The 13,003-nt window shown below is 46.1% G+C and overlaps 4 protein-coding genes and 1 long non-coding RNA gene across 5 annotated transcripts; 3 read left to right on the forward strand and 2 right to left on the reverse strand.

Annotated features, from left to right (window-relative positions):
- Positions 1–964: 964 nt before the first annotated feature.
- Positions 965–1,632, forward strand: Cpr5C (Cuticular protein 5C). Its single transcript, NM_132038.2, has 2 exons — positions 965–1,030; positions 1,094–1,632. The coding sequence occupies exons 1-2, from the start codon at positions 1,019–1,021 to the stop codon at positions 1,517–1,519; spliced, it is 438 nt and encodes a 145-aa protein (NP_572266.1). The 5' UTR covers positions 965–1,018; the 3' UTR covers positions 1,520–1,632.
- A 3,609-nt stretch (positions 1,633–5,241) lies between these two features.
- On the forward strand, positions 5,242–6,446 carry Prosbeta2R1 (Proteasome beta2 subunit-related 1). Its single transcript, NM_132039.3, has 3 exons — positions 5,242–5,382; positions 5,440–5,619; positions 5,691–6,446. Exons 1-3 carry the CDS (start codon positions 5,294–5,296, stop codon positions 6,343–6,345), a joined length of 924 nt encoding a protein of 307 aa, NP_572267.1. The 5' UTR covers positions 5,242–5,293; the 3' UTR covers positions 6,346–6,446.
- Positions 6,447–6,779: 333 nt separating this feature from the next.
- Positions 6,780–7,294, forward strand: lncRNA:CR45529 (long non-coding RNA:CR45529). The gene has a single exon (NR_123806.1). It is a non-coding gene; the product is annotated as a long non-coding RNA:CR45529 (long non-coding RNA).
- A 1,266-nt stretch (positions 7,295–8,560) lies between these two features.
- CG44329 (uncharacterized protein) lies at positions 8,561–9,265 on the reverse strand. Its single transcript, NM_001297981.1, has 3 exons — positions 9,094–9,265; positions 8,961–9,038; positions 8,561–8,905 (listed from the first exon to the last, which is right to left on the reverse strand). Exons 1-3 carry the CDS (start codon positions 9,170–9,172, stop codon positions 8,601–8,603), a joined length of 462 nt encoding a protein of 153 aa, NP_001284910.1. The 5' UTR covers positions 9,173–9,265; the 3' UTR covers positions 8,561–8,600.
- A 1,886-nt stretch (positions 9,266–11,151) lies between these two features.
- Positions 11,152–12,108, reverse strand: AgmNAT (Agmatine N-acetyltransferase). Its single transcript, NM_132040.2, has one exon. The coding sequence runs from the start codon at positions 12,052–12,054 to the stop codon at positions 11,404–11,406; it is 651 nt and encodes a 216-aa protein (NP_572268.1). The 5' UTR covers positions 12,055–12,108; the 3' UTR covers positions 11,152–11,403.
- Positions 12,109–13,003: the final 895 nt, after the last annotated feature.

A 13,003-nucleotide genomic window follows, 5' to 3' on the forward strand; every position in this document is an offset into this window, starting at 1 on the left:
GCTGGATTTTGGCCTTCAGATTCTGGAGACTGGAACTTTGGACTCTGGACTTTGGACTCTGGACTCTGGACTAGGGATCCGACCCAACCTAACAGAGTGCAGAACCCAAAGCCAGCTGTGAACCCATGTCAACTTTAATTGAATTTGATAGAACGGATATTTAGCCAGGGCCCTGCATCATTTACACCATTAGCAAGGACCTCCTGCCGGCCAAGGACCTTCGTCGGAATCCACGACTCATATTCGTAATTAAATTCGGAGTGAGCGTACGTTTGTTTTTCCGCCATCTCAGACACAATTGATTTTTACATTTGAGAAGTTGCAAGAAAGGTATCTAATATTTTTTGTAGTTCCAAAGTGGCAGCCACCGAATCTTGTGAGATACCTTAAACTGGCATTTATTTACTTCTGCTTTTTGGGCCTTAATAATTCAGTGGCTGGAGCAATCGCTCAAATTCTCAGCCATGACTTGTCGTTTCTGAATTCTCCAGCTGAAGATGACAGTTCGAGATGATGATGATGACGATGATGATTAAAATATTATTACACTGAGCTGGTTATTTTGTTGAATCTATTTCGATTTGTGTCATTGGGAGAATTGCTGTTGTAATTAACGTGGACAGTTGTTGGCCAAACCAGTTTGCCAAAATATCCACAATGTCTCGTTTTTCTGAATGAATGTCACATTAACTGGCGCACACATGTGTATCTTGTATTACTACTATTATTATTATTATTATTATTATTTTGTTGCTCGGCCTGCCAAGTGTATCCAATTGCCCCATAAAAGGTCCACAATGTCGGCCTTGGGCATTATTGTGTTCGGCTTTGGCTTTTGGGTTTTAGGTTTTTGATTTTTTTTCTTTCCAGATTTGAGTAATAAGTGAAGTGCGGCGCTACATTTGCTGAATTATTGTGGCTATAAAGGCGTTTCCAGCGCCGAATTTCTTATCAAACAGCAGTCAGCGCTCAAATCACCAGCATCTCTAGACTTTCAGTCAAATTAAGCTTATAAAAAATGGCATTCAAGGTACAATAAAATATATGCAAATATTTATTCATTAAGTAATACCTTTTTCTGTTTATCCTGCAGTTTGTGGCCCTCCTCGCCCTGATCGCCGCCGCCAGCGCGGGTGTCCTGCCCGCCGGCCAGTTGTACCATGCTGCTCCGGTTGCCACCTATGCGGCACCAGCTCCCGCTGCCGTCCTGAAGACCGTCGCCCAACCGGTGCTGGCCAAGGCCGATGAGGAGTACGATCCCCATCCGCAGTACAAGTACGCCTACGATGTGCAGGACGCCATCTCGGGCGACTCCAAGAGCCAGGTGGAGGAGCGCGACGGGGACGTGGTACGCGGAGAGTACTCCCTGGTCGATTCCGATGGCTTCAAGCGCACGGTGCAGTACACTGCCGATCCAATCAATGGATTCAATGCCGTGGTCAATCGCGAACCGCTGGTGAAGACCGTGGTCAAGACCGTGGCTCCAGTGGCGCCCGTCTACGCCGCCTATCACCACTAAGCCCGGCCAGTTTGGAGCACATTTTTGTTGACTTAGTTGTAGGGTTGCATTCGCAAATATATAAATATGACTTTTTTATATATATAAAATTGAATAATTATCGGATTTCACTTAACTCTGTTAGAAGTTTAAATAGACCTTCAATGGAACCAACTCCAGGATGGCGGAACTGAGACTCCGTGCAGCATTTGCTGCCCTCGTGGATTGTGGAGTAAATCAAAGGCACACCCATATGTGTGTGCACATATGGAATTCTCTGGGCTCCGCTTTACTATTTCACTTTTTTTTTTTTACTTTTTACTTTTTATTTTTTATTTCGATGCCGTTTGCCTTTGTTATTAAATTGCCAGCCACATTGCGCACACTGGGGAGTATTTATTAAGTCATAACCTCCCATATGTGGGATATATATTGTGCGGTGGGTGTGAAAGTGGGTGGCAGTGGGTGGCAGTGGCTGGCAGTGGGTGTAAGTGTGGCAACAACACACGCGCACAGATGCAAACGACATGCACCTACACCTCACTCACACATATGTCTATGCACTTGGTAAGCTTTTCCCAGACGTAAAGAAAATGCAGTGAAAGTCGAAGGAAATCGAAGAAAATCTTGGCTCATAAACCAATTCACATAATATTTGGCTGCTTAAATCCTGCGTATAAGTAACTCAAAAACAAATAGAATGAATATATATTTTTTGATTTTTTCCATACCTGTTTCGGCATTATTTTTTTTTTTGAGTGTAATTGCCGGCGATTGTAGTGTGAAAGTTAGCGAATCTTAACGATTTGCTTATTGTTCCTTCCCGTTATGCATTTACCGAGTGTATATTTGAGTTCCCTGCTCGAAGGACTGCCACTTGGGTGGCCAAGTTGGCGGGTCTGGGGAAAAGGGTTAACCCGAATGGGTTAACAACTCACATAGCGATTAGTAAGCAAAGCCATATTCCATTTGATGTAATAATCAAAAATTAGTTTAAATAAATAGGTTGATTTCATAAGAATATAAGGTGGAATGCTGGGTAATTTCCAGTCGATTGAAATGCGCTCATTGTACGAATTTCATGTTGCACGTGGGTGTTGCTGTTGCTGCTGCTGCTGCTGCTGTTGCGGCAACTTGGCGTCGCCGAAATGAAATTCCCGTTTAATTGCTGCAACAGAGGGAGCAGACTGGTGCTAGTGCCACACATGTTGCACATTCCACGGATTATGGGGCACAGGATGGTGGAGGGAGGAAGGGGGGGGGGTTGCAAGGCACGACTACAACTAATTGAATTATGCGGTTGCAGCGCCAGCCGCTTCATCTTCATTCCTTGGATTCCTTGTTGCCTTCGTTTTTCCTTTTGGCCACTACTGGCTTCCAGCCCATTGAATCCGCCAACTTTACTGCACCCCATTGACAGGAGCTAAACTAAATAGAAACTTGCCATTTTCAAATATTTCGCATGAAAACCGCTTGCAATACATGGATGGAAATACAGAATGTCGCTTGTGGCTTGTTAGTCAATATTCGAGCAGGACTTCACCTTCGGCCTGATGTGTCCATTATCCTGGTCGCACTTTCGTCGCTCAAAAGCCGCACAAATGTGCCAACTACACTGAATTCAGCGACATGGCTTAAAAGGCCGTTTGTCCTTTGGCAGGATGTTGGACGTTGAACGTTGAACGTTGCATGTTGCATGGATATGGTTGGATGTGTGCTAATAGCGCAGTGCAGTGGTCCACAAGGATGCAAGCGCCATTCGAGTGGGACTAGCCAGTAAATGGGAAATGGACAGCAAGGCAACATCAAAGGACTCATCATGGCGTCGTTTTTGAAATTGGCATCGCTCCCTTTGTGTTTGTGTGTGTGAGTTCTCAGCTAACTGAAAGTCATTAGCATGCTAAATATTGGCAGCAGGCTAGGCGAAAATTTCCATTAAAAAACCGCACTTTGACTATAAAGAGTGAGAAATGGAAAAATGTATCCAGTTTGCTGGATAGTTCTTATTAAGTATCTAAGCAAAAGGTCAGCTTCTCAGAGCCATTCGATAACTTAAACACCAGTTACTTAATCAATAACCAGATGACATCGAGTGACTATCTTATTTATTTATGGCGTTATTTGCGGCAACCCAAATAAACATCCACCAAACGGGCCCCAAATGACTTTATAATCTTATTAAATTTTAATCTTCCAATCAGCTAAGGACGCAACCTTTTGTCAGTGGCGGCATTTCACCATAATTATCCTGGGCAAAGTTACGGCCACATAAAATGAAGGGAAACCCTAAAAAAAAAGAAAAGAAAAGAAAAAAAAAAGGGATTCCCATGGAGGGCAGAACAACCTGTTCGATTTCTTTTTTTTTTTTTTTTTGAGGGTAAGTGCGGGCGTCAAACTTTTCCAATTGCTGTTAACAAAACAGAAATCAAAATTGAATGCCAAGTCTTGATTAGTTTTCCATTTTTAGGCCTGCCATCGGATGTCGATTCTCGCCGAATTTTCGCCGTCAGGTGTTTGTGCTGCCGCCTAATTGAAAAGCCAACTGCTGTCCAAAAACGGAAAATCCCGGACGAAAATATTGCGAATGGCAGTGGTAAAAAAGAAAATTACTCTAGCTGCATTTGCATTTGTTGCAAAAGTTTTGCGGCCCTAAATTGCGGAGGAAAAGTTTTTCGAGGCTTGAAAAAGCGAAGGATGAAAGCTCTTCTAATTGTAGGCACTTTAAGAATCCCTGTTGATTCAGCATTTTTCTCAAAAACATTTCAATTAATACATATATCTCACTCTTCGTATTATCTGTATGTAAACTCTTTTTTTTTTTTTTAATTGAATAACATATACATGAACGTAATATGGCGAAGTCCTTTTGGTGGTTTGGTAACCCAACTGAAGTGAAGTGAAATCACAGCTTGAAGTGAACATTGCAATCGTCGCAGTTTGCTGGCCAAATGTTGATTAAAATATAATTGTATTCTAATTAATGCTAATTGATTTGTGCCACATGTGCTGGTGTCGGCCATCTGAAACTGACCAAGTTACAAGGACATATTCCCATTCCCATTCCCATTTCCATTTCCACTCGCTCGGCTTGAGTATCCGTGTCCTTGGATTATGGAGCACCCACACGAATGCAAATGCAAGTGCAAATACAAATACAAATACAAATACAAATACAAATACAAATACATATGCAGAGCTGTCAGTTCATATTTGTGCGCGTGAGTGTGTTTGTGTGTGTGTGTGTGCGTGTGAAAGGACACACATTCTCATGTCAGATGGACAAACTTTCGACCACACACGCACGCCCACGCACACACACACACTCAGGCAATCGCACTCACATGCAGATTCGTGGGCTAGGCAACCAATTAAGCTTTGTCAAATTGTTTGGCATTTGAAGTGCAGTTGGTAAATGGGTGGCATTGGGTGGAAATGGGTGGAAATGGCTGCCGCTGCATCGATAACTTTTCACCGGTCACTTTTTTATGATGGTCTTCCAAACGAGTGCACATTTCCGATTTCTTTACGCTCAAGCACATTTCCAATCGATTCCAAAGTATTTCGTTTTAAAATCCTTCTCTTCATTAAGCGAAAAAATCAATTGTCATCATGAATATGCAATTTTTAGACTATTTATGGGCTCTCAGTGTTTGCAGGCGAAAAACATAAAACTTGTGACTATAATTCGTAGAAGCAAATATTAAACTTTGTTTATTTTTTTAACCATTGATAAGTTATCTTTGATTTTACTGTCTAGCTAACGCACTACATTATATATTTACATACATCCGCACGATGCTCTTTCCTTTTTCCGCCCGAAAGGCGAATACATCCGCTGATTTTGTTGGCTTGCGGTCCGGATTCAACTTTATAAATTGCAGGCGGTAAGAGACATGTTGATCATTATGAATATATCCAAAACGAATAGATTTTCTCCACAGAAATGCCGAGCTTTTGTCCAAGGGATATGAGCCACCGAAGGCGATCAAAACAGGCACCTCCATTGTGGGCATCATCTACAAGGACGGCGTTATCCTGGGCGCCGACACTCGTGCCACCGAGGGACCCATTGTTTCCGACAAGAATTGCTCAAAAATTCACCACCTTCAGGATCACATATAGTGAGTACCCAGCATTCGCTTGATGCGCCTTTGAAAATGGACCCCTACATATCTGCATTACCCATTCGCAGCTGTTGTGGCGCGGGCACCGCTGCCGACACCGAAATGATTACCCTGACGACCAGCGCCGAGCTGGATTTGCACCGGCTGAACACCGAACGACGGGTGCCGGTAGTCTGTGCGAGCATGATGCTTCGCAGGACCCTCTTTCGCTACCAGGGTCACATTGGTGCCGCCTTAGTGATGGGCGGCGTGGACACGACTGGGCCGCAGCTGTACTGCATCTATCCGTGCGGTTCCAACGATAAGATACCCTACGCGGCCATGGGCTCCGGCACCTTGGCAGCCATGTCGGTGCTGGAGCACGGCTGGAAGCCCGATCTCGACCTGGAGCAGGGCAAGCAGCTGGTCCGCGAGGCCATCTCGGCGGGTGTGTTCAACGACCTGGGCTCCGGATCCAATATCGATTTATGCGTGATCACCGCAAAGGGAGCGGTTTACCTGAGAACCGATACGATTGCCAGCGAGAAAGGCGAGCGGTTGGGCAAATACGGCATTAAGCCCAACTCCACTATGGTCACCTCGATCTCCGTGCTGAGTCTGCAGGTCACCGATGAGCGAATCTATGCAGTGGATGATCAACAGCCGGGCACCAGTGGCGTTCAGTTGGATTCCCAGCAAGCGGATGAGGAACTGCCCGAAGGATCGCAGACTAAATCACCATAGACATCCATACCATATATTTCAGTTCGAGCAAATTAACCGTTAAATAGCCACATGGCTTTACATAAATGTTAATGCATTCACAGAATGCAAAGATTGCCTAGAAATTCTGGCATCATGTTGTTGCTTCTGCGACTCTGGGCTGCCAGGAACATCAGGCGTTTTTCCTAGGGGGCATAGAATGTGCGGGAAAGTTGTAAAGTTGGTCATGCCCACTAGAGAGCACTGGCCAAAAATTCAGAACAAACGAACGGAACTCCCGTGGTATGGCAGTCAAATAAATCAAGAGATGTGCCAGCTCTTTTCTCACAGTGTAGCTGGTTGCGAATCCGAACCCGTCGCGTGGCCTAGCATTCTGCTCGAAAATTGTTTGAATCTCTTCGCAATTCCCAATGGTTGGACTGCCATCAATCCGGCAAAGCATCTGGGGAGTCCTTTTGGCGGAGAATGCGGTGAATGGATTTGAAGGAGGCCAGGTGTTTGTCCGCCCGTAATCGGGATCCAACTTCACTAGCATCCCATCAGGCGATGAACTGCGAGGACGTGTAAATAAGGCCAGGAATTCGAAATGGGGATGCACAAGATACAGGATACAGGACTTGGGACTAGAGAACTGGAACTCCGGCGGAGACCAGCATCATTATAAGATTATATCGCAAGTCCACTCCTTGCCACACATCCTCATCCTTTGGTGGTGGGAAAGGTGACTCTGATTTTGTTTTGTCGACTGTTTGCCTCGGCCACCTTTGCCTTGTGCCCACTATGCACAGGTGCTCCAGTACGCCCATCTGTTGTCTGTCGCTCCAAAACCTTTGACCTCCCATAAGCCACCACCCACCACCACCACATGTGTGCAGATTTTAAATTAGATTTCTGTGTGCACTCCGAGCATCCTAGCCTTGCCTTGCCTCGCCTTTTGCTTTACTTGCGCCACGCCCGCTTTCTTTCGTGCTGCAAAGCCCGGTTATTGCGGATGCCATGTGGTCCTGATTCTCGTAGGGAATCCTCCCGCTTACGGAGTATTCGACGGTAATCTCGTTTACTTGATGGAACTATTTTATCATGGAATTGGCTGAACCCAAATTGAGTTAGACGATGACCGGGATATTTAAGAGATATCTTCCCTGTGGGCTTATTTATTATTGGAATAGAAATGGAATAGTTAAATTTGTTTTTTTTTTTTATTTTGAATATAATATTGGTTTTTTCGATCTTCTCTTGCGATTAACTCGTTCTCTTCTGTTCACCCATTTTTGTCCATAAATCCCTTCAGCCACATTTATTCTCCGTGCAATCTGCCATCCATCAATCCAGCCATTCATCCATTTCGACCTCTGATCTCTGCTGGTTCAACGAACCCGGCCGGCGCAATCCTTTTTGCTCCCATTTTGCTTGAAAGTCCGGCGATGAGGGTCCGAGCATGGGATTACATTTATTATTTATTTACGGGCACTTGGCCAACAGATGGCCAGGAAGCGCTGTTCCGGAGTGCTCCATCTGGCCATCCGCCGACCTAGGCGCACTAATTGAATCACAATAGGAGGTGTGTTGGATGAGGCCAGACTTGGCCGACTCACAGGACTGACTGGCAGGACTCTCTGAAGTCCCATGTCAGAGGGTCGTGTCTCTGTGACTTCTCCTGCTGCCGGAAAATGCGTCAAGTGCAATTTAATTTAAATCGTGCGTAGCCAAGGGCATCGGCAGAAGGAGGACGAGCCGGGAGCCTGGAGCCGGGAGCCAGGAGCCAGGAGCGTAGCGTAGCTGGAGCAGCAAGGATATCGTTGTTCGGGTCACGGCTGAGTATCTCTGTCCCCGGGGCCACTCGAGGCAGTCATTTCATATCCTGTTGTTTATTGCCACTCGCACACAGAGGCAAACATATCCTTAATGTCGGATCATGGTGCACAGGAGCAGCAGGACGACCTGGCTGTTGATGGGCCACGTGGGAGTCAAAGGTCAGTGTGCAAAGTGCCTGCGAATCGGAGGCCCAAACGGCGACGCATGTCCTGCTCCTGCGAAATGTGCCAACGGATGCGGACACGGATATTGACAGGCGGGCAATAAAAACAATAAAATGTATAAAGAAAACGGCGACAACAGCCACACCAGCAGCACAAACACTAGCAACAATCAACCCAAAGGATTCGTGGACATTTATTATTTATACAACACCCATGCAGATGAGATGATAAAACCATATACATATGTGTTTGCTGCTCCTTCATGCATGTCGTTCAAACGCAAGTTAAGCTTTTGTTCTATTTATTTACATTTTTTTGTTCATTTTTGGATTTCCGGCACTTGGTGACCAGTTGAGTTAGCTCTTTCTCGGTGTTCATTAAAAACAGCAAGGCCTTTCCCTGCTCGATACCCTTTCTCAGTTCTTCTAGCCGAGAATGCATAGTTGCCATAGTGGAGTTGGCCACGTTCTGCCGGTAAGCGGGGCCGAAGTAGTGCATCCGCTGGAAGTGAAGGTGCGCATCCGAACGCGACGGGCTCGGCGCAGGACGGAAGGACTTTCCCTTGCTGATCGGCTTCTCAACGTACTTCTTGTAGTAGTTGTCTGTGGGAAAGGGTATCTTCACCAATCAGTTCACTTTGAACTTTGAATAGCTTACCCAGAGACATTGAGGACAATTCGGGATCCAATACTTTCTTATCGGGATTCAGTTGGATATTTTCATTCTGGTAGTTGTCTGTGGGAAAGGGTATCTTCACCAATCAGTTCACTTTGAACTTTGAATAGCTTACCCAGAGACATTGAGGCCAATTCGGGATCCAAAACATTCTTTTCGCGATTCATTTGCGCGTTTTCTTTCTCGTTTTCCATTTTCACAATATATGAAACTTCGTGGTTCTCTGATTTGACAGGTGAAAGTGAATTTTCTTCGGCAATCTATCGATATTGAAAACTCTGTTTTCAGTGCTGTACAATCTAGCGTGACAAGCAGTATTCGAAAAGTTCGATCCCTGAGGGGTGGCGAAAAGGATTGTCACATTTTGGGCGAAAACATTAACATCTAATATCGATTAACATTTAATTATAGCCAGTTTTTGATTTGATTTTCGGTCAAAAAATAAACCGGTTTTTTAGCCACAACTTTAAAAATAAGCACAAAGATTTGAAGCTGATTTGAAGGCGCTCCACGAATCGGTTTGGGTATTTAAATATTATTATTAGCTATTTATTTTACAAGTTCTTAAAGTACCAATCCTTTCTATTTCCTCATAACATATCTGGCCATTTTTCTTTTTTCGAACACATCCTGTTGCCCCCTTTATTCAAGTGCCTCTTTTTGGAGTCCGAAAAGTTTGCGATACGATGCGAGGCGAGCAGACAGTGTGCTCCAGTTTTGAGCTGATGTCATCCAGAATCCCATTACGGACCCGTTCCTTTGATCTGCTGCCGCAATCAGGCTGCTGATTCTTTGCCAGAGAAACTTCTTCGTGTCCTTTTTCGCTAGCATTTTTATGTGTTGCTCTGTTTTCGGGCGGAGAAAGAAAAAAAAAAAAAAAACTTGCGCTGCCGCACTTTTGTTACTTGTTACTGGGTTCCTTGGCCAGTTTGCTTTTGGCCGGCAGCAAAGTTTGCACGCGGCCATTTAGCACTGGCAGCATGGGGGATTGGCAAGTGGATTGTGGGTAGTGGGCAGTGGGGAGTGGGGAGTGGGAAGTAGTGAATGGAATGCATGCCACGTCAGATGGTCCCGGCTCAAAAAGGACGTGCTTCACAGCTTAAACAGGCGGCCACGCCCCGCCTCCTTTCCGGTGGGCGTCGGCGGACGTGCCCGATGGCTGGTGTGGGCGTGGCAGCGGCATAATCATATAACTTGCAACACCAAAAGCAGAAGGCTGCAGAAGCAGAAGCGGCTTCATTATCGACAGCTGCAGCAGCTGCAGTGTCTAATTAGCGCGTCCAACGCGTCGTATGCGCAATGAATAATTGTCGGTTACCTAGCCACTAAGCCAGCAGCCACCCAGCAGCCACCCAGCATCCACACCCGGATGCCCAACCACCCAGCCACGCCTACTTGACGCACCGCCTCCCACCATTGCGGTTGCAACTGGTCGACCAAATAGGCCCAGGGCATTTGGGAGCAGGTGGGGGTGTTGTAGGTTCACAGGGCGTGTATACAATTGCAGATAGAGATTTTGGACCTGCACGTGCCCCATGTGGAATCGCATGGATCGAATGCGAACGAAACGAGCTCCAACTGGCCAGTCAGTCACGCGCCAAGGACCGACACTTATTACGTAATATCCATGAGCAAATTGTCCAAGCTTGAGATGAAAACCAAACCCTTACGACAAGGACAGCCATAAATCTCTTTCGATTCGCAACTATTTTAGTAAGTTTAAGCATCTGCATACGGCTAAGCACACAGCATATGGTTTAGCTCTTAAAATGCTTAAATAATTCCAAAATATAACATATTTGTCCAACTCAAATGTTTTGTTTACTGAGAATGGCTTACTTCAGAATGGCTACGGCAAACAAATCACAAGGCAATCACCCAACTATGCTGCTTAATTTGCGCAGGTACTCGAGGATTATGTCTCCTCATTAGGGATTATTAATTAGAGATTTATTCGCCGTGATCCGCAGCTAAGAAGTCGGGCGTCCTTGGAGCCCAGCAGTTGTCATGGCATCCATCCACAAGCCCACCCACCCAATTTCGGCATAAGCATCGCACAAGTGGCACATAACAACAATTGAATTTTCAGTTAACATCACTAATTAGTCGCAAGACACTTGGGGCGCAGTCAATATGAGGATTAATACACTGGCGAAAATTTCCCCAAGCAATTGTAGATAAAGAAAAGTGTATTTATTTTACATATGTAATAAATATAAAACATTGATATTTTAAGTCTAAATATGAGTAAATTTTGTCATTTCTATACTAATGTAATAGCATTTTACAAGCTGATTGCGTGTGCAATTTGCCGGGCTGTCTTATCGTGTTCATAAACCAGCGATAAGGAACCATTTCACTGTTTTTTTGGGGCGTGTTATTGGCTTTTGGGCATGGTGGTGATAAGATGGGTTAGCTGCTTTGCCTACAAATGGAGCACGAAGGTCTGGACACTCTCGTGTGGCGGCGGCGGTCGTATGACCTGCTGCCCACTGGCGTCCAGGTGGTCCACGTACCGCAACGTGTTGATGAGCTGGTAGCCCAGACGCTGGACCAATCGGGCGGAGTAGACACTGGTACAGTCGACGGATACGAGCTGATGCCCCAAATCTCTGCCCCGCTGGGCCACTGTCTCCATGAGGCGGCCGCCCAGATTACGACCCCTCAGCTGCGGATCAACGCCCAGTGCATGAACATGCAGGCAGCTGGGTACACTGAAGCGACGGCACACATCGGTGGCCGTCTCCACGGCGGATAGCAGATGCAGAATGCTACCCCACTTACCGCCGGCATATTTTCTGGCCTCCTCGGCCATGTGTTCCGGTTCGTGGGAGTCCTTTGGTCCCGCCACAACGGCGGCCACAATCCGGCCTTCGTGCAGCGCCACGAAGCATGTGCCAAAGGGAACATTGGATAGCAGAAACTCCTTGTCCGCCGCCTCCGGCTCTGGAGGATGTGTGCCGGCCGTCAGAGGTTCCTCGGGGTAATAGTGGGCCAGCAGGAAGGTCATCAGTTGCTCCGTTTCCCCGACGTCCACCTGGCGCACCACAATGTCATCGGCAATCGGTTTAGCCATTTCGGATTTCTATTTGCAAATTTCTTTCGGAAACGATTCCCAAACACGTGGAGACTTCACATACAACTGATCGTCAGCTGGCCAAGATTGGGGGCTTTCTGCAATCAGATGGTGCTTGGATGGCATGTTGGATTCCAAGCTCTCCAAAGTGGATCGTTCGATGGTTGAGGTAGGTCGGAGTTATGTGGATGGTAAAGCGCAAAGCCCATACTTTTTGCTTTTGACTTTCGTACAGTAATATTTTCCTCAAATGATAATGCTTTTAAATAATTCATTTCATTAAATATAATTTCAAATTAACTGAAACCGCTTTAAGCTATTAATTTGATTTGCATTGATTGTCTCAATCATTCGCGAATCGCAACATTCCGTGTGCCCACACACATAATGGGCACTTTGTGTTAGGCACAACGGGTCCATTGTGTTGATGATGTCCGGAGAATGCGAATGTTTTGCATTGATTAACCAATCAACTGGGGGTAGCGTAGCGTAGAACACCACAAACAGGACCACCTCCTTCGCATAGCTACAGGGACTGCCCCACTCCGTAATCCCGTGGAGCAGGTCGCATTTCCATGCGGACTACGTGTGGCATTAAGTGGCGTCCAGTAGAGCTAATGGAGAGCATCGGAACCATTAGGAAAGGTATTAGGTCGGCTTAAGAACCTTGAATCCGCATACAACACAACATCTACGGTGTGGCACCGCAACAGCAGGGACGCACAACACGGACACAAGTAGCCTCCTGGCTGAGCAAATAAATGTGTAGTGTCCACCGGAGGTATCGCCACGAATGCCCGTTGCCCTGCCCCACATTTGCATGGCCAATGGCCATCGATTCGAGGGGTTCGATGCCAGGTTCCGGGCTAGCGGATATGGATATACTTTTCCGGAAAGGGTGCTGCTCGGGCGACAAGAGTAATCCGTAAACTATGGAAACTACACAAAC

The sequence above is a fragment of the Drosophila melanogaster genome, chromosome X, assembly GCF_000001215.4.
Source record: "Drosophila melanogaster chromosome X".
Taxonomy (NCBI): domain Eukaryota; kingdom Metazoa; phylum Arthropoda; class Insecta; order Diptera; family Drosophilidae; genus Drosophila; species Drosophila melanogaster.

Excerpts from the sequence above, each read along its gene's own strand:
- Prosbeta2R1 (NM_132039.3), top strand. The coding sequence starts at position 5,294 with ATGCTCTTTCCTTTTTCCGCCCGAAAGGCGAATACATCCGCTGATTTT. Across the intron at positions 5,383-5,439 it reads AACTTTATAAATTGCAGGCG|AAATGCCGAGCTTTTGTCCA; the intron begins GTAAGAGACATG and ends TTTTCTCCACAG. Across the intron at positions 5,620-5,690 it reads CACCTTCAGGATCACATATA|CTGTTGTGGCGCGGGCACCG; the intron begins GTGAGTACCCAG and ends ACCCATTCGCAG.
- AgmNAT (NM_132040.2), bottom strand. The coding sequence starts at position 12,054 with ATGGCTAAACCGATTGCCGATGACATTGTGGTGCGCCAGGTGGACGTC.
- CG44329 (NM_001297981.1), bottom strand. The coding sequence starts at position 9,172 with ATGGAAAACGAGAAAGAAAACGCGCAAATGAATCGCGAAAAGAATGTT. Across the intron at positions 9,039-9,093 it reads ATTGGCCTCAATGTCTCTGG|ACAACTACCAGAATGAAAAT; the intron begins GTAAGCTATTCA and ends CCTTTCCCACAG. Across the intron at positions 8,906-8,960 it reads ATTGTCCTCAATGTCTCTGG|ACAACTACTACAAGAAGTAC; the intron begins GTAAGCTATTCA and ends CCTTTCCCACAG.